The sequence below is a fragment of the Lagenorhynchus albirostris genome, chromosome 3 (genome assembly GCF_949774975.1).
Source record: "Lagenorhynchus albirostris chromosome 3, mLagAlb1.1, whole genome shotgun sequence".
NCBI classification, from domain to species: Eukaryota; Metazoa; Chordata; class Mammalia; order Artiodactyla; family Delphinidae; genus Lagenorhynchus; species Lagenorhynchus albirostris.
In genome coordinates this window covers 61,779,211-61,805,326 of record NC_083097.1, presented here as the reverse complement: position 1 = coordinate 61,805,326, position 26,116 = coordinate 61,779,211, and the positions used below count along the sequence as shown (strand labels likewise).

The following is a 26,116-nucleotide window of genomic DNA, read 5'->3' as shown; positions in this document are numbered from 1 at the left end:
AATAGGAGGAAAGAAGGGCTATACAAGAAGGGGCGTTCGCAAATAGAGAAAGGCACATGAAGGAAGAGAGGTGCAGCCAGACATATTTACTCATACATTCAAACATTCATTGATCAACTGCAATGTGCCACAAACAATTACAGACACTTGGGAGACATTAATGAACACAACAGGCAAACATCCCTACTCTCATGGAGCTTACAATCTAGCAATGGAAGATAAACAATACATATAATAAATACATTATAGAGTATCTTAGAAGGCAGTAAATTTTATGGAACAAAACGGTAAACAGGTCGTGAGTATAAGTTGAGTAGGGATAATTTTACAAAGGTGGTTAAGAAAGCAAATATTTCAGCAAAAACTTTATGGAAGTGAAGAAGTCAGCTTTGCAGATATCTGGGGGAAGACCAGTTAAGGCAGAAGGAATAGCCAATACAAAGTCAGGAGAATGCCTGGCCTAAGGAAGACCAGGGTGCTGGGAAAGAATACACAAAGAAAGAGTGAGGAGATAAGAGTGAGAGATATTAGAGACCAGATTATATGCTATTTTAAGGACTCTTGGTTTTACTGTGGAAAAAAATCAAAAGCTAGTGAAGAGTTCTAAGCAGGAGACTGAAATGATCAACTTTTTTTTTCAAGGTATCACTCTGGCTACTGAGCTGAAAATAGATTAAAGGTGGAAAGAGAGAGAGTAGTAAGAAACCACCACTGTAGTAATCCAGGCAAGGGATGATGGCAGCTCAAGCCAAGTGGTGGCTATGCAGATAAGGCATCAGATCTGTACGTATTTGTAAGGGAGAGCCAACAGCATTCCCTGACAGAAATGTGATGTGTAAGGAAATGGAAATAATGAAATACCACCAAGGTTTTGGCCTAAACAACTAACAGGATAGAAATAAGAAAGATTGAAAACGGGTAGGTTTCTAAGGAGGGGGCTCAGTTCAGTACTGGACAAGCTGAATTTGCAGCTTCTAAGACATCCAAGGTAGACATATCTAGCAGGCAGCTGAATACATGAGTGTGGTGTTGAGAGCAGAGTTCTGTGCTGGAGATGTAAATTTGGGAGTCATCAGCACGTAGATGATATTTAAAGCTGTAAGACTGGATGAAATAACTATTTGAGTGGCCATGGATAGAGAAGAGAAGCAAAGCCTAACTCCTGGCACACTCCAATCCTGGGGCTGAAGGGGCAGGGAAAGGAGAGAAATCAGCAAAGGAGACGGAGGAGGAAAAACTTAAGTGCTCTGAAAGCCACATGAAAAAAGTTTTCTAAGAATGAGATAGTGATCAACTGTCAGTGCTGATAGATGGAGTAAGACTGCAGTTTTACCACTGGATTTAGCAACGTGGAAGTCATTGGCTACCTTGAAGAGTGTGTTTTGGTGGAGTGTTGGGAGCAAAAGACTTACTGAACTATCTTTTAGGAGAAAGGGCTGAGGGGAAAGAGAAGTAGAAAGCTCTTCAGAGGAGTTCTGCAGCAACTGGGAGCAGAGAAAGTTTTTCAATGACAGAGATGTGAGAATTAGACTCGAAAGGGAAACAAGGTTAACATAAAGTTTTGTTACAAAGTTACAGTAATCAGGACAGTGTGAGACTGGCATAGGGATAGACACAGATCAACAGAGTGGAATTTAGAGTCCCAAAATACGCCCTTACATTAACCATCAATTGATTTTCATCAAGAGTGCCAAAATAATCCAACACGGAAGAAGAGTCTTTTCAAAAAATGGTGCTAGAACAAGTGGATATCTACATGCAAAAGAAAGAAGCTGGAAACCTATCTCATACCATTCATGAAAATTAATTCAAAATGGATCATAAACTTAAATGTAAGCACTGAAACTATACAACTCTTAGAAGAAAACTTCGGAGTAAATCTTTATGACCTTCAGTTAGGCAATGGCTTCTTACATATGACACCAAAAACAGAAGCAACCAAAGAAAAAACAGACAAATGTGACACCAAAATTTAAAACTTCTGTGTGTCAAAGAACTCTATCAGGAAAGTGAAAAGACACCCCACAGAATCGGAGAAAATACTTGAACAATGCAAGGGTAAGGCACTGATCCTCCACACAGCTGGAAATCCACGTATAACTTTAGAGCCAGCCCTACATATCCGAGGTTCTGCATCGGGGATTCAATTAACCACTGACTGTGCAGTACTGTCCTATGTATTTAGTGAAAGGAATTCACATGTATGTGGACTCCCATAGTTCAAACCTGCGTTGTCCAAGGGTCAACTGCATCTGCAAATCACTTATTTCACAAGCGACCTGTATCTAATATCACGTATTCAATATCAAAAAGAAAATCCAATTTTAAAATGAGCCAAGAATCTGGACACTTCTCCAAAGATAACGTACGAATGGCCAATAAGCACATGAAAAAAAAAATGTTCAACGTCGTTAACCATCAGGGAAATGCAAACCAAAACCAACAAGGATAGATCACTGCACATCCGCTAAGACGGCTGTAAGCAAAAAGTCAGACAGTAACAAATTTGGCAAGGATGTGAAGATATTGGAACCCTTCTACACTGCTGCGGCCACTTTGTTAAACAGCCTGGTAGTTCCTCAAAAAGTGAAACATATTATTACCATATGACCCTACCATTCCACTCCTATGTATATATCCAAGAGAAATGAAAACACACGTCCACACAAAAACTAGTACACAAAGGTTCAGAGCAGCCAAAAGTTGGAAACCATGTAACTGCCCATCAACTGATGAATGCATAAATAAAATGTGGTATAAAAAGCCATATAAAGGAATGAAGTACTGATATATGCCACAACATAGTTGAACCTTGAAAACATTATGCTAAGTAAAAGGACCAGTTGCACAAGACCACACACTTTACGATTCCATTTATATGAAATGTCCAGAATAGGCAAATCTGTAGAGACAGAAAGTAAATATACTTGCCTATGGCTGGAGAGGGAGGGGGGAATGTGAAGTAACTGATAAAGGATGCAGGGTTTCTTTCAGGGGTAGAAGATACAAAAATATTCTAAAATTAGAATGTGGTAATGGTTGTACAACTCTATTACTACACTAAAAACATTTAATTGTACACTTTAAATGGGTGTGTGGTATATTAATTATCTAATAAAGCTGTTAAATGAATAATAAATTTTTGTGATTTTTTTTCCTAACATAGAAGAAAACATGTTTTTATGATGATGTGAATGATCCAGTAGAAAGTGATAAAACTAGTGACGTTGGAGAGGAGCAACTCAGCAAAGCTCTTAAGTGAAAGTACATGGAACTACTGCACAAATAGAGGGAATGGCTTTAGATAGAAGCACAGACAGTTCATCTATAAGTAAAAGGCAGGAAAACAGAACACAGGGGTATAAACGCTGGTAGGTAGGTAGACGTGACAGTGGAAGTCTGTGGATGTCCTCTACTGGTTGCTTCAATTTTCTCAGTGAAATAAGAAGTAAGGTCATCAACTGAGAATGAGGATAGGAGGACAGATTTTAAAGATGAGGAGAGAAAAAAGAAAGGTGAGGAGAGAGAAGAAGAGAGTGGACAATTAAATAACTAGGACATTCAGTACAACTTAGAGCTGGTTATGAACTAAAACTGAGGCCATTCAGTATGTTTACATGTGTTTCTCCATATTTAGCTGCAAGGTAAGGGCAGAGAGTATACAGAATTGTCTTTAACCAGGGATTAGCTTCTAGCCAAAAGACTTATGTCAAAGTAAGGGGGAGAGGGGAAGGCAAGGGAGTTGAGAGTACATGGAGAGTGATTATGACAACTGGATGTGGAATTTAGGCTGAGAGAAGAGAGTAAGATGTAGATAAAGGGCAGTGACATAGTAGGATCAACAAACCAGAGGTCCTGGTGGAACTGAAAGATGTGTTGAAATTGAGGAACTAGAAGAGTAACCGAAAAGATACAAGAAGCGGGAGTGAGTGACTTGAGATAACATGGAATGCAAAAATCAATGGAAGAGATGAGGTTAAGGCACTGACAGGCAGGATGTTGGAAAGATCACCACTAAGAATTCAAAATAGGACAGTGGGGACTTCCTTGGCAGTCCAGTGGTTAAAACTCCACGCTTCCACTGCAGGGGGCATGGGTTCAACCTCTGGTCGGAGAACTAGGATTCCGCATGCTGCGTGGTGTGGCCAAAAAAAAAAAAAAAAAAATTATGACATTCAGGAGGAGTTCCCTGGTGACCTAGTGGTTAGGATTCCGGCCTTTCACTGCCATGGCCCAGCTTCAATCCCTGGTCAGGGAACTGAGATCCAGCAAGCCATACAGTGCAGCCAAAAAAAAGAAATACATAATGGTGGATGGGGATAATAGAGTAGGGAAAAGATGTTTTTAAAAATTAGAAAATAGGAATAGTGTTGGAAAGAGTAATAGTGAACCAAGAACTAAAATTAAGAAATGAAAACAAAGAGAAATAAGGTGTAGTAATTCAGAGATCAGTAGATGACAGCCACAATGAGACCTGGGACCCAATTATAATCTGATGACATGAGATTCAAATGATGACATGGGATTTCTTTTAGACAGGAAGGAGGAAAACCATCTAGAAGCAGCTAGAAACAAAGACAATACCTACCCCAATTTTATGCCCAGTTGTCTGAGAACTGTGAGAGAAAAAGCAGCTAGTTTTGGAGAAGGTTACAGGGGAAGCAGTGTCCTCACAGAAAGGCCAGTTTCCACAGAGCAAAGGATAAAACATTCAGAGAAAAAGATAAAGATAGAGGGGATTTTGATGAAGTTGGACTCTGACTTCCAGAAAGCACAAGTTTCAGGAATTAAGGAAATAGAAGGGTTCAGACTAAGAAACGTGCAGTGCATCATGAGGATTAAAATCCAGGAGATGAGGAGGAGTCTGGGGCTTCTCGTAGAGAATGACATAAACAGGAGTCAAAGGCATAATGAGATTAGTTCTGATAAACTTAGGGCACTCAAGTGTTGAGGGTAGGGAGGGCTAAGTGTTCTGCAGGCTCCACTTTGATCCTTTTAAATGGGCATGAAGAGATTTGAAGTTATACAGTCCTAACCCCAATGTGCCATCTTATTCCCAGCGTGGCATACAAATCCTAAGGTGAACCTCAATGATTCTACCCTCCTGGTGTTCACGTCTTAATATAATACCCTCTCCTTGAGTGTATGCAGGACCTGTGACATGCTTCTAATCGACAGAATTCGGTAACAGTGATGGGATATCATTCCCTTGATTACATTATGTAATATAGGGACTCCATCTTAGTAGCAAAGTGTGAGAGACTCTCTGCAGACTCTCTGAAATAAGTGGTCATGATGTTGAAGCCTGTGTGGCAAGAAACCATGCAGCCTCTAGGAACCGTAGACAGCATCGATGACCTGAAGGTGGCCTCCAGCGGAAAGCTGGCCAAAAGCTGGGGCCCCCAGTCATACAATCACAAGGGTATTTATTCTGGCAACAACCTGAATGAGCTTGGAAACAGATTCTTCCCCAGTCAAGCCTCTGGATGAGAATACAGCCCAGATCACAGCTTGATCACAACCTTGTGAAACCCTGAACAAATGACCCAGTTAAGCTGTGCCCGAACCCCTGACCTACAGAAATGATAAAATAATAAATGTGTGCTTTTTCAAGCTGCTAAATTTTTAGTCATTTGTTACACAGCAATAGAAAATGAATATACCTAGTATGAGAGGTTCATCTTGGCCCATTAAAGGAGGGAAGCCAGGCATTATGACCACACACAGTGTCTCTTTACTCCATTCAATGACCAGTAAATGCCCTAAGGGAGGTGGTCTCAATGGGGTTGTGGGCTAGAAAGTAGATGACTTTAGCTGGAGCAAATGGCACCTTAGAGGATAAGATTAAACAGATACTCTGGGGAAGAAGTCTACGGAGACTCTCTACTTTCTGCTCAATTTTTCTGTAAACCTCAAACTGCTCTAAAAAATAAAGTCTATAAAAAATTTAAAATAAAAAAAGATAGTCTTAAGTCAAATCATGGAGGCCCCACATGGCACACTACTATGTAGACAATGCATAATCAATGCACACGTTTCTAAGGAGAAAAGACCTAATCTGAACTTTGCCTTAAAAAAATAATTCTAGTCATAGTGCAAAAAACTGATTTGAAGAAGAGAAACTGGAGACAGGTAAGTAGACAGGTCATTGTATTATCTCACATGAGTACCTGAATTAGGACAGTTTAGTAGGAATGAAAAGGACAGACAGGTAATATCTCCTGGAGGTATAAATGACAGGACGTGGCTACTGATTAGATGTAGGGAAAGAAGCTGTTTGAGCCAAAGACGACTCAGGTACTTCCAGCCAATGACACTAGAAGAACAGAAGGCAATAGTTATCATTAAAATAAGACAAGAAACAAAGAAGACTGGTTTCGGAAGGGACAGATAATGAGCTCCAAGACAGACAAGAAGCAAAGGAGAAACAAAAAAAGAAATGCATGCCAAGGGAAAAGAAAGACAGATATTACAGTACAGAAATTGCTTTTGTGGTATTAAAAATAGGCAAGCTACCATGTACTACCCAGTCATGCCTGGAGTTAAAGTTTTATCCATTTTCAAAACAAAAGCTGACATCGGAAATTATTTATCTCAACATCTTCCTCTCTGCCTCCACTGTTACACGTTGAAGAGAAAAAAAAAAAAAAAAAAGATGCCCAGAGACGTTAGATGGCTTGTCTAAAGGTACCAACTAATTAGTGGCAAGGCCTAGATTCGAATCCAGGTCTTATGACTCTAAGTCTATTCCATGTCCTGAATTAACTTAGTCAGAGGCAGTTCTTACTTACATAAATCATTTATCTATGTCCTTTAGGGTCAGAAATGACCACTTGAGCATGCCAGTACTTGGAATTTTCTTCTCTTGGTTCTTCTGCAGATCTTGCTGCTTTATATGACAGAAATCATATATGTCAACAACTAGCAGAACAGAAAAGGAACCAAGCAACCTATTCCTGAAGAAAAAAAATATGACAGTAAACTAGGCCCTGAGAAACATCACTAAGGATTTTATCAACAGCACCACACTACCCCACACACACATAGGTCTCCCTATCCCTGTACTTCAACACCCGCCAGAAGACATCCTGTCTGAAGCCGTGAATGCCATCACCAGTGGCTGAAACTAGTGAGAATCAAGCTGCAGTAGGCATTTTAAACTGTTGCCTAATTTAAAAGGAAAACATTCCCCCTAAATACATAACAGTTCTCAAGGATGAGCTAATTCTTCTAGTAATTTAGGCATTAAGCCTTAGAGGGCAGGCCAGGGAAGCTACCCACCAAGCTCAACATAATTCCAGTGGTAAAATGCATTTTGAGTTCAAACAGAAAAAAATTATTTCATAACCAAAGACTACCCTCCATTTTATAGCACATCTCAATTCAGACCACCACATTTCGACTGAATAGCCTTCCAGTATACTGCCAACAGACTAAGTCTAAACTACGTGGTGTTTTATGAGGATTCCTTTCTCTGAATTTATAATACAGAATGAATTAATATGTAAATTATTAAAATTATTTAAATATTTAATTGTTACTTTCCTTAAAGTTTCCATTCAAACAGAAAACTAAATATAAAAGGAAACCTAATAAAAAACTTAAAAAGACAGGAACTTTCTAAAATCTTAAGGTTATATGCTCATTCTGCTGAAGGATCTTCCTACTTGACCTCAAGTAGCTCACCACACCCTTCTGCAACAATCTAGAAGCTTCATTTTCACAAATACTTTTCTAAGAAAAATATGGATAACAACAATCAACTAAAATAGTATCTGGACTGAGTTCTGACATATCACTTACATCAATTATCCAAGTACGTCTGCTCTTAGAAAATAGTCACAGCGGCAAAACCCAGCGGGGGGGGGGGGAGTGGTGGGACAAATTTCTAAAATCATACATATATGAAACAAAAGAATTTTGAATTTTTAAATTATTGCATCTGTATTTTCCATCATGTAAAAAGTTCGGTGGAAAATGCCTAAGTGCTCTTGTAACAATATTTTTCCTGGTTCTGACACTATCTTACTCATCAAATCTAAGAGAAGTGTTTCATTGTAAGCTGGCTTTTCATTATTGCCTACCTACTGTCTTTCAGAAAACCTTTCCTTGACTGTAAAGTCTCAACATTTAGAACCATAATTTACATTTTTGTTTTATCCTTCCTGGATATATCTAATTCGTGTAATTTTTTAAAATCCCAATTACGTGAGAAATTTTCCATAGACCGGGACATTATCTTCTATTTCTTAGGCATCTGTCTCTAAAGACAGCACTAACAAAATGGAAAAGGCAAAAGCTTTACAGAAAAAAGATGAGTTACATAAACCAGTTCTGCCACTTACTAGCTGGATGACTTGTGTCTAAGATTCTTTATCAGTAAAAGGAAACAAAAAATATCCATTTTGAACGCTGTTATAAGAATTCGATAAGATAATACAGGTAAAGCACATGGCACAGAGTAGACAACTTGTTGAAGAACATTACTACTTCTAAAAAGAATAATCTAAAGCTGCTATTGTAAAAAGGTTAAACATTTTTTGCTAGTAAAATCTTCCAAAAAATTATATAAAAACCTCCCTTTATTCCTTACCAACAAATTTAACAGTCTTGTTCCCATCTCCACCCCCCCAGAAATTATCAAACTACATATAGTGGAATAAAATATATCCGGCTTTTCTTTTTCTCCCTTTCAACTCCTACCAGGTTGCAATCTCATACATTTTCACAGTTCACTATAAGGTTGAGCCATACGACACTGCCATCTTTACATGTCAAAACTGGTCAACTTATTGGCCATTTCACAGGGTTCAATCTGAAACTGACATGCTCAAAGAACACTTGATGATCCCAGCCTGGGTTGCAGCTGCTACACATAAACAGAGGCTGTTAAAATAAATGAGGGCTTTGAAATAAAGTGAAATTTTAAAGTTCACTCTTATTTTAGTGCTTTTACTTTGTACAAAGCTCTTCTTAAAACTAAAAAGTTAATACATTTTGAAGAAATTTCCAAGCAAAAGCCTATACGATCTTCTAGAATTATTTTCTAGACTATGAAAAACATGCATCAGGAAGAGATGATCAAGTAAGGATCCTTATAATGACATGTAAATCCAAGCACGTAACTGAAGAACTTTAATATCTTTAAGAGGATGACTAACAGTTCAAGAGCCAACAGTGTTTAAAATTAGGGGCCTCGTGAGTGTGATATTTGAGCTAAAAACTCAAATACAGGAGACGTTATTTGCCAGAGAAATTTTGAGGGAGAATTCTCAACAGAACCTACCTTCAGTAGTCCTCAAAACTGGCTCACAATAAAATCATCAAAAGTGCTAAAGCAAAAACAAAAAACGAAAGTGCCCTGTGAGAGATTAGAGCCCTAACAGATACAGTAATAAAGTTCTCCAGGTGCTTCTAATATGCATTCAGGGTAGAGAACCCTGTTCTTTAAGGGGTTTTTCCATACTCCTTCATTTTATAAACCAAGACTACATTTTGAGAAGAATATGCTCCTAGGCCAGGTTCCACAGGTTCTAGTCTACCAGAGTAGAAAGCTAGTCCTATTCAGAATCACCTAATTCAAATGACAATCATACAAATATTCATGGTACAGTTCCAGACGAACATCTCTCTTTGTAAGAAAACATCACCCTGTATTACCATGAAACTAACATGTATACCAAAAAACCTCTCCTGTTTAAAGAACTGTAGTAATTTTAACATATTAGAGGGGTTATTAGCAATTTAATTTGTAGAACTATCATGGTAATTTTCAATTACTAGGAATATTCCTTCCTGTTTTAAGAAACTTGCTAAATTCTAAATAAAACACTAACAGCTTATTTTATATAAGTTTAACCAATCAACTAAAAAGAAACCATAATTGAAATATAAATCCTATTTAATTTCCATTTTAATATTTTAAAGTAGTCCAATTAAGAATAGTCTTACTGTTCTAGAATCCGAAAATGGATTGTATTCATCAAGTCCTGGTGGGACATTTCTTGTCACTTGTGTAACTGATGGGTCCTGGAATAAAATTCAAAGGAGAAAAAAAAGATTACTTATCCTTTAAGATACAATTATGATATTTACAAAGCATTTGCTTTATCTGTCCTTTTGGTCACCCAGCAAAGCTAACAGAGGAAAATAAAGAAGATTATCAGATTTACTCAGTCCCACTTCCAGAAAGTTGAAATTTAAACCCACAGCCCTCACACTCTCAAAGAAAAACAAATGAAAACTGGGTTAAATGCAAATCAGCTGCTAGCTATTATTTAAAGAATGAAAATAGACCACCTCATAATAGCTGTGTGGAACCGATTGCACAGGGCATCTCAGCAAATCTTGAGTAAACCCATCCTTTCCTCTGGGCTCCACAGAGTTCACGTTCCCCTTTTTTAAAAATAATATCTTCAGTTTTCCCCACTGCAGATTTAAGTACCACGATACAAATCAATGTCATGTACAGGCAACATCTAGAGCATTCAAGATTAAGCACCTCTTATTTGTTTTATTCTACTACAGTACTTCCCCATGACTGTATTTATTGTTCCACATGATCCTAGACTGTCTCCCTCTTCCAAGTATAATATATTACCACATCATCCCAGCTTTTCAAATCTTAGTACTAGGCTTTCATATAAGTAACTAAATCACAAAATCCTAGTTATTCTATTTCTCTTGACTGTGAAAGTAAGACACAAATATAATGACCATCTCAACAAAATCAACTACATAATTAATGTGAAAGCCATTTGCAAACCATAATATACAGCCTCATCAGCCTTCATATCCCTAGTCTCAAACTTTCACATTCACCAGAATCAAATAAAACACAGATTGCTGCACCCCACTCCCAGAGTTTCTGATTCAGCAGGTCCAGGGTGGGACCTGAGAATCTGTACTTCTAACAAGTTCCCAGGTGATGCTGCTGGTCTGGGGACCATTGCTCCCTTGTCTACACTGTACATTGTCCAATCCATCTTCCTCAACACAGTCATCAAAGTTACCTTTCAAAAATGTAAAGCTAATCTTGCCACTCCCCTCCTCCAATCCCTCTCCTCTGCCCATTATCCATTTCAAATTTTTAGAGACTCAACTATAAAATATACATTCCTCAAAATGAGATACAAAGTTTCCAACTAGCCCCTGCCTACCTTTCCAGCCTTATCAACTCTCTTATAACCACCTTCACACCTTGCCAGTCCTTTCCCTTAACCAAACAAAACAAGCTACTGGGCTTCCCTGGTGGCGCAGTGGTTAAGAATCTGCCTGCCAATGCAGGGGACATGGGTTCGAGCCCTGGTCTGGGAAGATCCCACATGCCATGGAGTAACTAAGCCCGTGCGCCACAAATACTGAGCCTGCACTCTAGAGCCCACGAGCCACAACTACTGAGCCTGCGGGCCACAGCTACTGAAGCCCACGTGCCTAGAGTCCGTGCTCCACAACAAAAGAAGCCACCACAATGAGAAGGCTGCGCACCGCAATGAAGAGTAACACCGGTTCCCACTAGTGAAAGCCCACGTGCAGCAACAAAGACCCAACACAGCCAAAAATTAATTAGGTAATATTAAAAAACAACAAGCTACTATATAAAGAGCCTCGAACTTGGCAATAAGCAATTGGTAAGTATAAATTAAAAGTACAGCAGAGATGAAAAAGTCTTTAGGCCTGCTCAACAATAAAATGGGAAGGGGGCAAAAAAATCACTCTACCTCCTCTCAGGGTTACCCTCCCCAGTTTATTCAAAAATGAGTAGGAAGATTATCAAGAGGGAATGTATGCATCAGGGGGAAAATTAAGAAAATAGAAACATGAATATTTTAATCAAATTTTTAATCAAGATGGCATTGTTGTGCTTAAATTTAGAAGTGGGCTCAGGGTCAAGAAGGGGAGACGTAGCAAATCCAGATGGTCCAGCTGCAGTCACGTCACAACGCCCAGCCCACCACAACCCACCACAAAACCAGGCAACCTGTGAATGCTCAGACACCATATTCTTCCTTGGCATTGCTTCCTCTGGCAGTAATACTCTTCCAGGCAGGTTCAGCCTAGCAATCTCCTCCTCTTCCTTAAAGACTCAACCCAAAGACTACCTCATATGCTAACCAACAATCTTCCTGATACCTTCCTGATATCCAAGTCACTCCATCCCAATCTCAATGCTCCCACAGAACTTGGTATTTATCTCCATCAGCATTTATTTCACTGAACCATGATGATCTTCATGCAAGTCTTTTTTCCCAAATTAGACTGTGACATCTCTGAATACAAGAAATACGTAAACAGGTCCTTTTTATTTAATCATACATGAGAGGTAACACTGTTTCTTGAGTGATTATTATTACGACCTCTGGGGGGGAAAATCCAGAATAATTATTTGCAACAGTAGCAGCAGTAATAACCAAGAAATACTTCCTTAAAAATTAACATAAATATGAAGTTAATTCAAAAAGTTTAAGTGAAAAGATGTTTAATTAATGTTTACTCTCACTCATAAGAAGAGAAACACTAATTAAAACTACGGCTGACCCCTCAACAACACAGGGGTTAGAGGTACCAACCCTCGGCTCAGTCAAAACTCCTTGTATAAGTTATAGTTGGCCCTCCCTATACTCCACATCCATGGTTCTGCATTCACAGATTCAATCAAGCACAGATTGTGTAGTGCTATAAAATTTACTATTAAAAAAATCCACATATAAGTGGACCCACAAAGTTCAAACCTGTGCTGTTCAAGAGTCAATTGGATGCTGATGTAATCATTTCTCACGTATCAGATTAGCAAAAACCCAAAAGTCTGACATACTCTGTTGACAAAGCTGTAAGGAAATAAGGATTCTCACACATTCCTAATAGGAACAGAAACTGTTACAACCTCTATGGAGGGAAAGTTGGCAAGTGCTAGCAAAACTACATCTGCATTTAAACTATGACCCGCAATCTCATTTCTAGGAATTTATTCCAAAGATATACTGCAAAATACTATTCGTAATAGCAAAGAATGGAAACAAACTAAATGTCTATCAATAGAAGATGGCTGAATAAACTACAATACATCTATATGACAAAGTCCTATGCAGCTGAGTATTATGCAGTTGTAAAGCGGTGTAAGATCTACATGCTATGGAATAGTGAAAAAGTAAAGTGCAGAATAGTGTAAATATAATGTTCCCTTTTATCCACAAAGGAAGATAAAAATGAATGTCTTTATTTTTTAAAAAGAATAAACCAAAAACAAACAAAAATGATTGCCTATAGGGAGAGGAAGAGAACAGTGAGCAGACAGCATAAACTTGGAAGCTAGACTTCTCTGAATGTACCGTCTTTTATAGTTTTTCCTTTGGAACCATGAAAATGTTTTCCACAATTACAGAAGAAAATTAATTCAAAAAGAAAAAAGGGGGGAGGCAAAATGTAGGGTCGGAAAGATGGATACTGCTTAGCCAACATTCATGCAATCAATGCCATTCTCTCAATGCTACTTAAATACAATGAGTTCCAACTTTCATACTACAAATACATACATCCAATTATCAAGTGTCCTAAAATTCAAATTCACATTAAATTCTTTTTTTCTCTAATCCTACATAAGGTACAACTTAGTTCTAAAGAGGCCTAAAATGAAATCGTTCTTCCAATTTTCTACTTGTGACTACAATAATTTAAATGATCTTGTTTCCTTTTAGATTCTAGAAAAGTTTAATCCAGGCTGAAAGTTAACTGGCAGTTTGCCAAAATCACTGTCTCAAGTAAACTGAGTTCAATTCTAGTTGGTCTGGAATTTCCTCTAACATAGTATTAGGTGACCAAGCAGTAGACTATATGCCAAGAATGATCTAGCCAAGAATGATTTAGGGGGCTTCCCTGGTGGCGCAGTGGTTGAGAATCTGCCTGCCAATACAGGGGACACGGGCTCGATCCCCCGTCTGGGAAGATCCCACATGCCGTGGAGCAACTGGGCCCGTGAGCCACAACTACTGAGCCTGCGCGTATGGAGCCTGTGCTCCACAACAAGAGAGGCCGCGACAGTGAGAGGCCCGTGCACCGCGATGAAGAGTGGCCCCCGCTCGCCGCAACGAGAGAAAGCCCTCGCACAGAAACGAAGACCCAACACAGCCAAAAATAAATTAATTAATTAATTAAGAAAAAAGAATGATTTAGGAAGATAAAGAACTGATATCTCTGAATTATCACATAATTAACATTTCAAATTAGTTTTTAATAAATGTAAACAGTGTTGAGGGAGCTATAGTCTCTAAACTGGGAGAAAACCAACAAAGCTGATGATTTAAGTAATAATGAATGATCTTTCAATGCCTATTATTGAGCACTTATTTACATTATTTCCAACCCTTTCTATGATCCTCCCTGGTGGATGGTATTGTCCCATTTTTCAGAAAAAGAAGCTATGGCCTTAAAAAAGAAACTTCCTCAAGGTTAAGTAGCATATATCTGAGATAAACTACGAAGCCAGGACTTCTAACGCCTATATATACTCTTTCCATCAGATATACAAAAAACAGTTTACCACAATCATAACTTTATCCAGAGAAGACACTGGTTGAGCTCGTTGCTTATTGATTCTAAAACTTTAGCAGGAAAATCTCACTTCCTCTCCAACACAATCAAAATGAAACTGTTTTAACTGTTAAGTTGGTTGCTTCTATGACAGTGGTTCTCAAACAAACTTCACAAGCACTGGAATCACCTGGAGGGCTTGTTAAAACCCAAACTGCTGAGGCCCACTCTGAACATACCTTGATGTGCAGGATGGTGGCTGAGAATTTGCATTTCTACCAAGGAAAGCATTCTGACCTGGTCTTATTTTCTTGACTTAGAGGAATGTACTAGACTTCTGTATTTTACTAACTTTCAAGAATCAAGACATTCTTTAGAGTTTAAATATCCTTTTTGGACCTGACTATCCATAAAGTTATGTCATTTAGTCAAGCCGGGGCTATTCTGCTAACCCTTTAGTAAGCAACTTAACTCCATGGTCATGTTTCATTAAAAATCAAGATGCATTAAAGAAATAAATGTTTTTTCAAAGAAGAGAATAAGCAAATATTTTACATCTAGCATAATTAGCTCTTTTCTATCTTTAATCCAAGTTTCTTTACCAAACCCTCCAGGGTTGTGCACCTTCACTGCATTTCAATTGATTTCCTCCATCATGCTTTATATGTGGGACTTTCTCAATCACTGCCACATATAACCACAGGAAGATTCCAACCTGGCAAGAAAGTACTTTCACCTTCTGCTAGACATGAGGACATTAATTCAATAATAGTTTCTGCAGGGAACTAAGATCCTGCATGCCACCTGGCTCAGCCAAAAATAATAATAATAATGGTTTCCTCAATAAATATTTCTTGTGAATAACTCCAGTCTCTTCTCTGTATATATATATATATATATATATATATATATATATATATCACCCTCAAGCTAAACAGTAGGCTAAAAACAAAAAAAGCCTACATGGATGACTGTGTACAACCGTACGTTATGTATCCACTTACTGTATCTGCTAACACTTAATAGGTTTGGGTTTCAAAATTAACATTCAAAACTTTGTGTCTTAGGTACTCGTTCTAAAGCAGAAAAGAGGACTAGGTCTAGGAATTAGAAACTCTGGGTTCGCTGGAAATGACTAGCCTCTGCAACCTTAAGCAAGTCACCTAAACTCTCAATTGTCTCATATGTAAAATAGGAGAAATATGATAGATGACTGCCCTGGTCAGTTGCAGCTCTGAAATGTTATGCTATAGACTACAAGTCTTTTATTGTTTGGAAAGGTGACTGCCTGTATTCAACCCTCCCCACCGCACTAATGAAAAGCTGTAAACATTGAACAGGCACTTCATATTTCAACATGACTCCGTTTTTTCATCAGTAAAATGCATCACATAGCTCATGAGCTACTACATGTGAAATGCTTAATACATTTCCTGCACATGGAAAACACTTGTGTGATAGCTAAGGCTGTTATCATTATTACCAACAAAATAGGATCAAACAGAAAAAGCTGTCCATTTTTGATTAACTGAGGTATCAAGAACATACAGAGCATCCTATGTAATGAATAGGCCAAAAAACAACCACAGCCACCTTCTGAGGAAAGCAATCAGAGTTCTCCACCTAGCCTTGTGTCATGTGACCCCAATAGCTTAGCTACATGTGAAAGGATGAAGAATGGGCCTCTGTGCCAACGGCAGCCATTTTTAGAACTGGACATGAGGGAGCCTAGCAGACCCCAACAGAAGTGACTCTATATTGGATAATAACTAATCAATCCAATTAGAGCCTATTTGAATATGAGACATAAAGATTGTACTATAATCAGTAGCAGCAGCAGATGACACTAGTTCATGGTATAAAAAAAGACAAATAGAAGCTAAGTCATAAGAACGTGACCAGAAAAGCGGCAGTAGGTTCAGCACCTGAGGGGAATGGCATTTACTAGAGTTGCCAGTGAGTCACCAAAGCAAAAAGAGGGCCAAGGGAGTTACTGCTCTTCTAGTTGATGAGGAATGACTGGTGTTAGAGGAGTTTTCACATGTTCCTATAGATCCTCAGAAGGGCCTCAGGAAGAAGGGAAAAGGAGGAGGAAGTGTCAGAGGGGCAGAAGAGGGGAAAAATGCTGGCAGAGATCAGCCCCCTAACCTTCACTTGAATCAGTGAAGCTCAATTTTTATGTTTTATAAATACTGATTTCACCTGAAAGTGGTTTCCACTGCTTGGCAGGAGGGAGGTACAAGGCAGGGGCTATGGATTGAGTAAAACACCTTGTTAGCTCTCAGAAACTGTTTCATCACAACTGCAGAGATCGACTGTGTTGGGCTTCCTTCCCTCCCCAAGAATCCAAAACAAACAGACCTCCATCACCTGAGGTAACCTGAGTGCATCTCCATGCCTTAAAACCAGAACAGATGGAACCAATGTTCTTTGCCATTTTGTATTCCATTAAAACTTTATGGAAAAACAGTTTATTGCCATTAACTACATTTAAATAAAATCTTCTGGGTGAGAAAGATTTTAATAAGTATAAATATTTTCTGATGCCTAGTATACACACTGATCGCAAACATACTTACTGATCCAAAACTGCTGCTCAATCACTTTTTTTACTCAAGTATAGTTGATTTACAATGTGTCAATTTCTGTACAAAGTGATCTAGTTACACATATATATATTCTTTTTTTAATATTCTTTTCCATTATGATTTAGCATAGGATACTGAATACAGTTCTCTGTGCTATACAGTAGGACCTTGTTTTTTATCCATTCCATATATAATAGCTTACATCTGCTAATCCCAACCTCCCACTCCATCCCTCTCCCAACCCCCTCCCCCTTTGCAACCACACGTCTGTTCTCTATCACTTCTTAATTTAACTCTAATTTCACCTTCTCTCCCTTCCAATTTAAAAGAGAGGGAGGAGAGTACAACTCTAATTTATCCTTTATTTTTCGTAGTGATAGATATTCCCCACAGTTCTAAAGTTTAAGCCAACTTGACAAAACCTATTTTAAAAACAACAACAAACTTCTCTTTATATACAAGTTTCATCTCTTCCCATCTTTTCTCAGGATCACCCTATCAGTTACCCTTTTCTCTCATATGTTCATCTGCTTCCTCTCAACAGGATGCCTCACATCTACATTTCAAGTCTCAATCATCTTTAAAATGCACACAAGCAAAGAAAACCAAAAGCATTCCTTCAATCACTCTCAAGCTACTATCAGCCCCCTTCTTTCTTTCCACTTCTCCAACTCCCAACCCACACTCCCTCCCATTAGTTGCCAGTTTTTTTCATATGTAAACTGCAATGGCCTTCTTACTGTTCCCCCCAATCTTCTGACCCCTTCCCCAACGTATTCTTCACAGTGATCCAGGATGAGCTTCTCAAAATACAATCTCATGTCACACCTACAGATTTGATGAATGTGAAGAGAACATATATTAAGTTTGGTTTATGCTCTCAATAATCGAAGAGCATATTTTGGGCCTATGAAAATTTACGAATCTTTGGGAATGGACGATGAATAACTGGTAAAATCATTTATTGGGATAGAGATTGCAAAGATGGGTAAATTCTTACCATCCACATAAATGACTGCTAAGGCACGAAGACAAGCTTTAAACCAGTGATAACCACTGACATTTTTATCAAACACAGCTAAAGCCCACTACCGCTGTACTATTATATTTTACTCACGTAGACCTTTGCTATATAACGTAGTGGCCACTAGCCACATGTAGCTCTTGAAATATATCTAGTCCAAATTGAAATGTGCTGAAAGTATAAAACATACCATGTTTTTGACTTCAAAGCACAAAACAATGTAAAATATCAATAGCTGTTATGTTGATTATGTGTTGAAAGATATTTTGTATATACGGGGTTAAATATATTATTAAAATTAATTTCACCTGATTTTTTTCCATATGGCTACTGCAAAATTTTAAATTACATGTGGCACAAATATTTGCATTCAACAGTGCTGATCTAGTCATTATAATTTATTCAAGAATGGCTAATAATTTCACTTTCATCCATTTGGGCAAATTCAGTATGTTACAAAAAGGAAAACAAACTCAGACTTAAAGCTAAATTCCCTCAAAGTTTTTCAAAATACAAAAGATGACAAGAGACCTGATCAGAAGTTTTCCAAGCCAACGTTCTTATACAACACGGTAGCAGACTTTCACCATACTTCTTCACTTTCCTCACACTTTTTCACGATACCAGAAGACAATAATTTAAATATTTTTTAAAATTCAGAAAAAAAATGAATATTTACAATTCTATCAAGGAAACCTATGGGAAATTGAAGACAGCTAAAGCCAAGACAGACTGAAGGAGAGAGAAAGAATTCATCTAGTTTAGCACAATACTAGATTTTTTAATTATCTCATGTAGTCCTCAGATCACCCCTATGACTTAGATTCTATATCCTTTCTTTCACTGCTGAGAATACTAGCTCAGAGATATTTAAGTAATTTGCCCAAAGTCATATGGTTAACAAGTGACATGGTCAAGATTCAATTTCAAATCTGACTCCAAAGACCAAGTTTTTAGAAGAAAATCTGATAAAGAATACAAATTTATGTTTCAAACAATATGACTTCAAAAGAAAAAGGCTGAATTAAACACTGCATTGCTCCACAAAACTTAATTAAAATACTCAATAGCTCTGCTTAATCCAATCAATATTACACACTAGACTAGGCAACTTGATTAAACGAGAAAAGTCCCAAACTAGGGACTATGAGAGGTACTACCTTCAGAGAGTAAAATTTTTTTCCTACTCCATACTTCTCAAAGCTATTGTAATCATATGAATTTAAAATACACTGAGAATTTCAAGGGGGGAGGGGGAACTACTACAAGAAGCCATTAAAAATCTCCGCAAGACTCTGAAACAACATTTAGCAAAACTTCTATAACTCATTATAAAGAGTGCTTAATAATCACTAGGAATTATTCAATAAATCATGATGTTGAAAAATTAATATTCATTGTCACTGCAAGTCATGACAATCTTAACTCAAACCTGAGAGACTCAAAACTAATTTTTCATGGACCAGATCTCTCCTTAGTAAATTAGAAACAACTGAAGCAAACACACCCAAGCAGATTTACCTCGTAAGTGCAACTTAAAAGTTAACAAACCACACCTTAAATTGCAATTTTTGTCCATGTTAACACCAGCATTAAGTGCCAAAAAAAAATTATTTCCCTATCTAGCCCCTCTACATTCTCAAGGAAGAATTCTTTGGAAACAAAACATAATTTCTGAACATAATATAATATGGTGAAAATTTCATCCAGATAATTAATGATCTATGGAAGGGACTTAAATAATATAGAAAGCAAGAAACTCTAGTTTCTTAGCCCACAGTGAAAATGAAATTAAGAGATCTGGTGCTTTCTATTCTGTATTATATTGTGTATATATATGTTCTATTTTATATTGCCAACAGCACTCTGAGCTGTTGCTTTAAGAAATCCTCTATCCTTATTAAAGCCATTCATGGAATAGTCTTCATCCAAGTTCTGTAATTCCTGACTAAACTTGGAACTATTAACCTCTGTGTCTGAATTTTCCCATCTATAAAATGAGGGAGGCAAACTATAACACCTAAGCTTTCTGCCTCAGACTCTGCATTCAGGGGAACTGAGGCTACAATACCGACCAGTTCTTTCTCCTTCAAAGCACTTAATCACACATTATGTCTCCCAACTCAAGTGTGGATCCTTAACATCAGGGACTTCTTCATCTCTGTATTCCTAGTGACTATCACAGTGTCTGATTCACTTTCAGTGCTCCATAAATTTTTGGCTAAATAAATAATCTACTCTTGTTCCATTTTCAATGATAATAACCTCTTAAAAACAACTGAATTTGAAACTGTTTAATCTCTAATACAGCAATTACACAAAAACTTTAAGTAACTATAAAGACCTTATCAAACTGGCAAATACTACAGTTTAAATATAATGGTGATAAAGACTGAGAATATGCTTGGCCTGTTTTTCAAATTATGCCACTGGATCCACATTAACCATCTAACCAAAATAACAGAAAATAGTCCACTGGCAAAAGAATTAGCAAATGCCATGAGATATCACTAAAGTAAAGGGGTCCTACAATTCCAAACTGCATATTTATTATGTGGCACCATTTTTGAGCTACGTGAATTACATGAAAGCCAGACAAAAAAAGACAATATGTCTAAAGATAGAGCAGTGGCTAGAAACCTGAACAAATGACTTCTTAAACCAACAGGGTAAAGAACTGAACATTAAGATAGTAGCAAAGTGTCCTACATCTATAATAAATCCTTAAGAAACATTTTAAAAGTTAAGTAACTTTAGAGAACTGACATCTCTGACCATATACAAAAATTAACTCAGAATGAATCAAAGCCCAAAATATATGCACTAAAATTATAAAACTCTTAGAAGAAAACACAGGAGTAAATCTTCATGACCTTGGGTTAGACAATGTCTTCTTAGATATAACACCAAAAGCACAAGCAACAGAAGAAAAAAACAGATAATTGGACTTCAGCAAAATTTAAAACTTTCCTGCTATAAAGTACACCATCAAGAAAATAAAAAGACAACCTACAAAATTGGAGAAAATTTTCACATATATTTGATAAGTGACCTGTATCTAGAATATATATAAAAAAACTTTATCTCAGTAATAAAAAGACAATTTTTAAATGGGCAAAGGATCTGAATAGACATTTCTCTAAAGAAAATGTACAAATGGCCACTAAGCACATGAAAAGACACTCAGCATCACTAGCTATCAGGGAAATGCAAATCAAAACCATAATGAGATACCACTTCACACTACTAGAATAGCTATAATAAAAAAGATAGTATCGGCAAGGATGTCAAAAAACTAGAATCCTTACACTCTCCTGGTAAGAATGTAAAATGGTACAGCCATTTTGGAAAATACTTTGGCAATTACCAAATGACCTAGCAATTCCACTCCTAGGTATACATCCATACGTCCACTTATAAAAAACGTGTACAAATATTCATAGCAGCATGATTCCTAACAGCCAAAAGTTGGAAACAACCCAAATTTATACCAACTGACAAATGTACAAATAAAATGTAGTATACCCATGCAATGGAATTATAATTTGACAATAAAAAGAAATGAAGTCCTGATACATGCTATAATATGGATGAACCTTAAACACACAATGCTATATGAAAGCTACCAGTCATAAAGACTACATACTGTGTGATTCCATTTGTATGAAATGTCCAGAAAGAATATTAGTGGCTGCCTAGTGCTGGAGAAGTTGGGAGGGAAATGTGGAATGGCTGCTAAAGGGTATGGGGTTTCTTTTGGGGGTGATGAAAATGTTCAAAAATTGATAGTAGTAATGACTGCACAACTGTGAAAATACTAAAAATCACTAAATTGTACCCATTAAATTGGTGAACTGTATGGTATATGAATTATATCTCAAAGTTGTGTTTTAAAAAGATAATCAAAAAAAATAATCAGATGTAACATTTCTTGGAAGAAATGTTGCCAACCAGCTATAAATCCATGTCTTCAAAATCTAAGTACCAAATCACTCACTGCCCTCATTAAATAGAGAAATGCTCATTAGGAAAGTAAAAAGGGATGGGGTAGGGGGATTGGCAAACGGGGACTACAATGACACCAGAGTTCGAATACTTACAAACTGGATACTTTATTTTAGCATTCTGTTATATGGAATCATGAAAATTTCTTCTGAAATTTGAGAAATTGGGTAGCTAAGAGAGCTAGGCGCCCCAATACTAATGCACAGACATAAAAAGAAAAAGGCTGATCACAAAGAACAGGAAAATATTGGTCATATGTCTGTTCAACTGACTGCCAAGCTCAAATGACCACTAATGAATGAGCCACTGAACTAATATCCTAAGGATGGGAGGACATCCCTTATTTCCAATAAACTCTCAAGAGATTTTTGCAACAAAAAGTTTGTTTTATCATACATAGTGGTTCTCCACCAAGATTAATGAGTTTTCTGTCATTCATATTAAATACTGAAATAGCAAAACAATTACCGCTAAATGTGGCAAGCAAAGACCTGTGAAAAATTTTTTAAAAGTCTTAGTATTTTGGTCATATTATAGGCAGTCAACTTTTTTTTTTAACATCTTTATTGGAGTATATTTGCTTTACAATGGTGTGTTAGTTTCTGCTGTATAACAAAGTGAATCAGCTATACATATACATATGTCCCCATATCTCCTCCCTCTTGCGTCTCCCTCCCACCCTCCCTATCCCACCCCTCTAGGTGGACACAAAGCACCACCGAACTGATCTCCCTGTGCTATGTGGGGCTTCCCACTAGCTAGCTACTTTACATTTGGTAGTGTATATATGTCCGTACCACTCTCTCAGTTCGTCCCAGCTTACCCTTCCCCTTCCCCGTTTCCTCAAGTCCATTCTCTACATCTGTATCTTTATTCCTGTCCTGCCCCTAGGTTCTTCAGAACCATTTTTTTTTTTTAGATTCCATATATATGCGTTAGCATACAGTATTTTTCTCTTTCTGAATTACTTCACTCTGTATGACAGACTCTAGGTCCATCCACCTCACTACAAATAACTCAATTTCATTTCTTTTTATAGCTGAGTAATATTCCATTGTATATATGTGCCACATCTTCTTTATCCATTCATCTGTTGATGGACACTTAGCTTGCTTCCATCTCCTGGCTACTGTAAATAGAGCTGCAATGAACACTGTAGTACATGACTCTTTTTGAATTATGGTTTTCTCAGGGTATATGCCCAGTAGTGAGATTGCTGGGTCATATGGTAGTTCTATTTTTAGTTTTTTAAGGAACCTCCATACTGTTCTCCATAGTGGTTGTATCAATTTACATTCCCACCAGCTGTGCAAAGGGTTTCCTTTTCTCCACAACCTCTCCACCATTTATTGTTTGTAGATGTTTTGATGATGGCCATTCTGACTGGTGTGAGGTGATACCTCATTGTAGTTTTGATTTGCATTTCTCTAACGATTAGTGATGTTGAGCATCCTTTCATGTGTTTGTTGGCAATACAATACATTTTGGAGAAATGTCTATTTAGGTCTTCTGCCCATTTTTGGACTGGGTTGTTTGTTTTTTTGATATTGAGCTGCATGAGCTGCGGCAGTCAACTTTTAAATGTAGTTTTTCCATCTCAGATTAAATATATGTTTTACAGAACATTTATTTATCTATTTATTTATTTTTGGCTGTGTTGTGTCTTCATTGCTGTGCACGGGCTTTCTCTAGTTGCAGAGAGCGGGGGCTACGCTTCATCACAGTGCGCAGGTTTCTCATTGCAGTGGCTTCTCTTGTTGCATGAGCTCTAGGCGCGGGCTTCAGCGGTTGTGGCTCGTGGGCTCCGGAGCACAGGCTCAGTAGTTATGGCACACGGGCTTAGTTGCTCCACGGCATGTGGGATCTTCCCGGACCAAGGCCCGAACCTGTGTCCCCTGCACTGACAGGCAGATTCTTAACCACTGCGCCACCAGGGAAGCCCCAAAACATTTTATGAAATGATTTCTGGCTAAATGACCTACTCTTGTTAACTTAGTGGTTAAGCTCTTCAGACCAGTAATTAAAATCATACCACCAAATCCAAATCTACAACAATATATCCATGGGGAGAAAATGTTCAGAGTTCCAACTGTGACACCAGGGATTCATCTCCTGCTACCTTCCCATGATGTCAAAAAGTAATCATAATCACAACTTTAAAAAATATTAGACTCAAATATAATAAAAAGAACACTAGATATCCTTTTCAAAAACCATCAACATTAAACAACCAAGTGTACAACTTTCCAACATTTAAACAAAGTTTACATCACAAGGTGATTAGTCATAAAAATAAAATGAGCTCTCATTATTATTACCCTCAGTTCAAGTTGTGATATATAATAGCTTCTAAAATCCCCACACTTTGTAAGACAACCAGTAATTTCTATGTTTTGTTTTTGTTGCTATTTGTTAATACCAAAAGTTTAAAAGTTAATAAAAATTAGAGTCTGCCTTAGGAAACATAGGCAATTTAGGGATAAAATAAACGAGAATAAATAATCACATGTTGCAACCAAAGATAATCTTGCACCATAATTTATTTCCTTTATCTGTTATATTAAGAGCTTCCCATCTTTGTCTTAATCCAAAAGCTAAACTTCTGGAACTATAAGAAATGTAAAAAAATAAATAAATAAATACTGAAGGCAGAAAAATTAAGCAATTTGCCTAAGGTCACCTAGCTAGGAGGCGAACAAGCAAATCTAGGCTGCCTGGTTCCAAAGCCACCCTTTTACCAACTCCCCTGGGCCACCTCTGTAAACTTCATTAACTTCTTCCTCTAAGCCCCCAGCACCAGGCTAAGAACACAGAAATGTTTGTCTGCAATATATATAGCTCACAGAATATTTTCTTATGGACTCAACTCTAAATGGTGGTTAAGTTCCCCCTGAGATTCAAATATAAACATTTCCATAAAATTTTTTTTAATCAAGTAGAAAAAGCATGTAACACTTCTTTGAAGCTTAGGGAATACATTAATTTACATTTTTATAATATGCCACTTACTTGTAAGCAATTCACTAAAATTTATGACTATTTGAGATGCCAAAAATTAGGTATGCTAGGCCATAAATAAAACCACAAGACTGGCTAAATCAACCAAAAGAAGCATCAACAGCTTCGGGAAAATTGCTAAATGGTAGTAAAATTACACTAGTACACCAGCCCCTGCCGTGACTGGCCCATATTCTCGATGCTTTTTTCCTATCACCTACCACCTTCCACATATATTCCTCATCACTATATGAGAATTCTAACCACCATTGGAGGGTTCCCACAGATAAAATGACTGCCAGTAGCATATATACAGCTCTGCCTTTGCTTATTTCTCTTGAACAAAGTGGAAACATCCAGTATTTGTTGTGTACATATTGTTTTTTCTATGATATGCATTGTTTTGGCTGTGTTTGATAAGAAAAAATCTTTACTAGCTACATATACTAAATCACTTGCATTCAAATGTCTGATTTATTTTTCTTCTATTAACAATCAATTTAGAATTATAATGCATACCTATCACAAATCCTTTCTTCCTAGTCTGAGTTCACCAATACTCAAAATGCACTACACTTTATAATATACACTTATTTGCTTTATTCTTTTAAGAGGTTCCAACAGTTCTGCTGATATGCAAAAAAAAATTCACTAATTTATCTGTACTCTGTAAAATAAATGGAAGTGTCTCTTTTAAAGAAAAGGAAAAGTATCAAGTTGGTAATATTGATGTATTTAGAATTACATTCTAAAAACAAGTATAAAACCCACTATTACACTTTTTTTTTTTTAAGTTTTGAAACAAGCAGAGATTAGAAGGAGTTGCAACACTAGCTCTGGCAATTTGGGAAGCTGGGAGAGCTAATATATATACTCTAGGGACTTCAGCAGGTACTTGGGAGCCATTTTGCATGAAATATGAAGGGCTTTTTAAACTAAAATATTTCATTTCTTTTGCAAGAACACAGATTAAGAA

At 37.2% G+C, this 26,116-nt stretch overlaps 1 protein-coding gene across 5 annotated transcripts in view; it reads right to left on the bottom strand.

Annotated features, from left to right (window-relative positions):
* Nucleotides 1–26,116, bottom strand: part of SCAMP1 (secretory carrier membrane protein 1) — a 138,397-nt gene that overhangs the window by 103,392 nt on the left and 8,889 nt on the right. For 4 of the 5 annotated variants that reach the window (XM_060143168.1, XM_060143167.1, XM_060143166.1 and 1 more), the window contains exon 2: nt 9,952–10,029. In XM_060143168.1, coding sequence (XP_059999151.1) covers nt 9,952–10,029 — 78 coding nt within the window. Of the gene's footprint in view, nt 1–9,286; nt 9,320–9,951; nt 10,030–26,116 lie in introns of those variants that run through there. The other variant, XM_060143170.1, reaches the window with a different exon arrangement.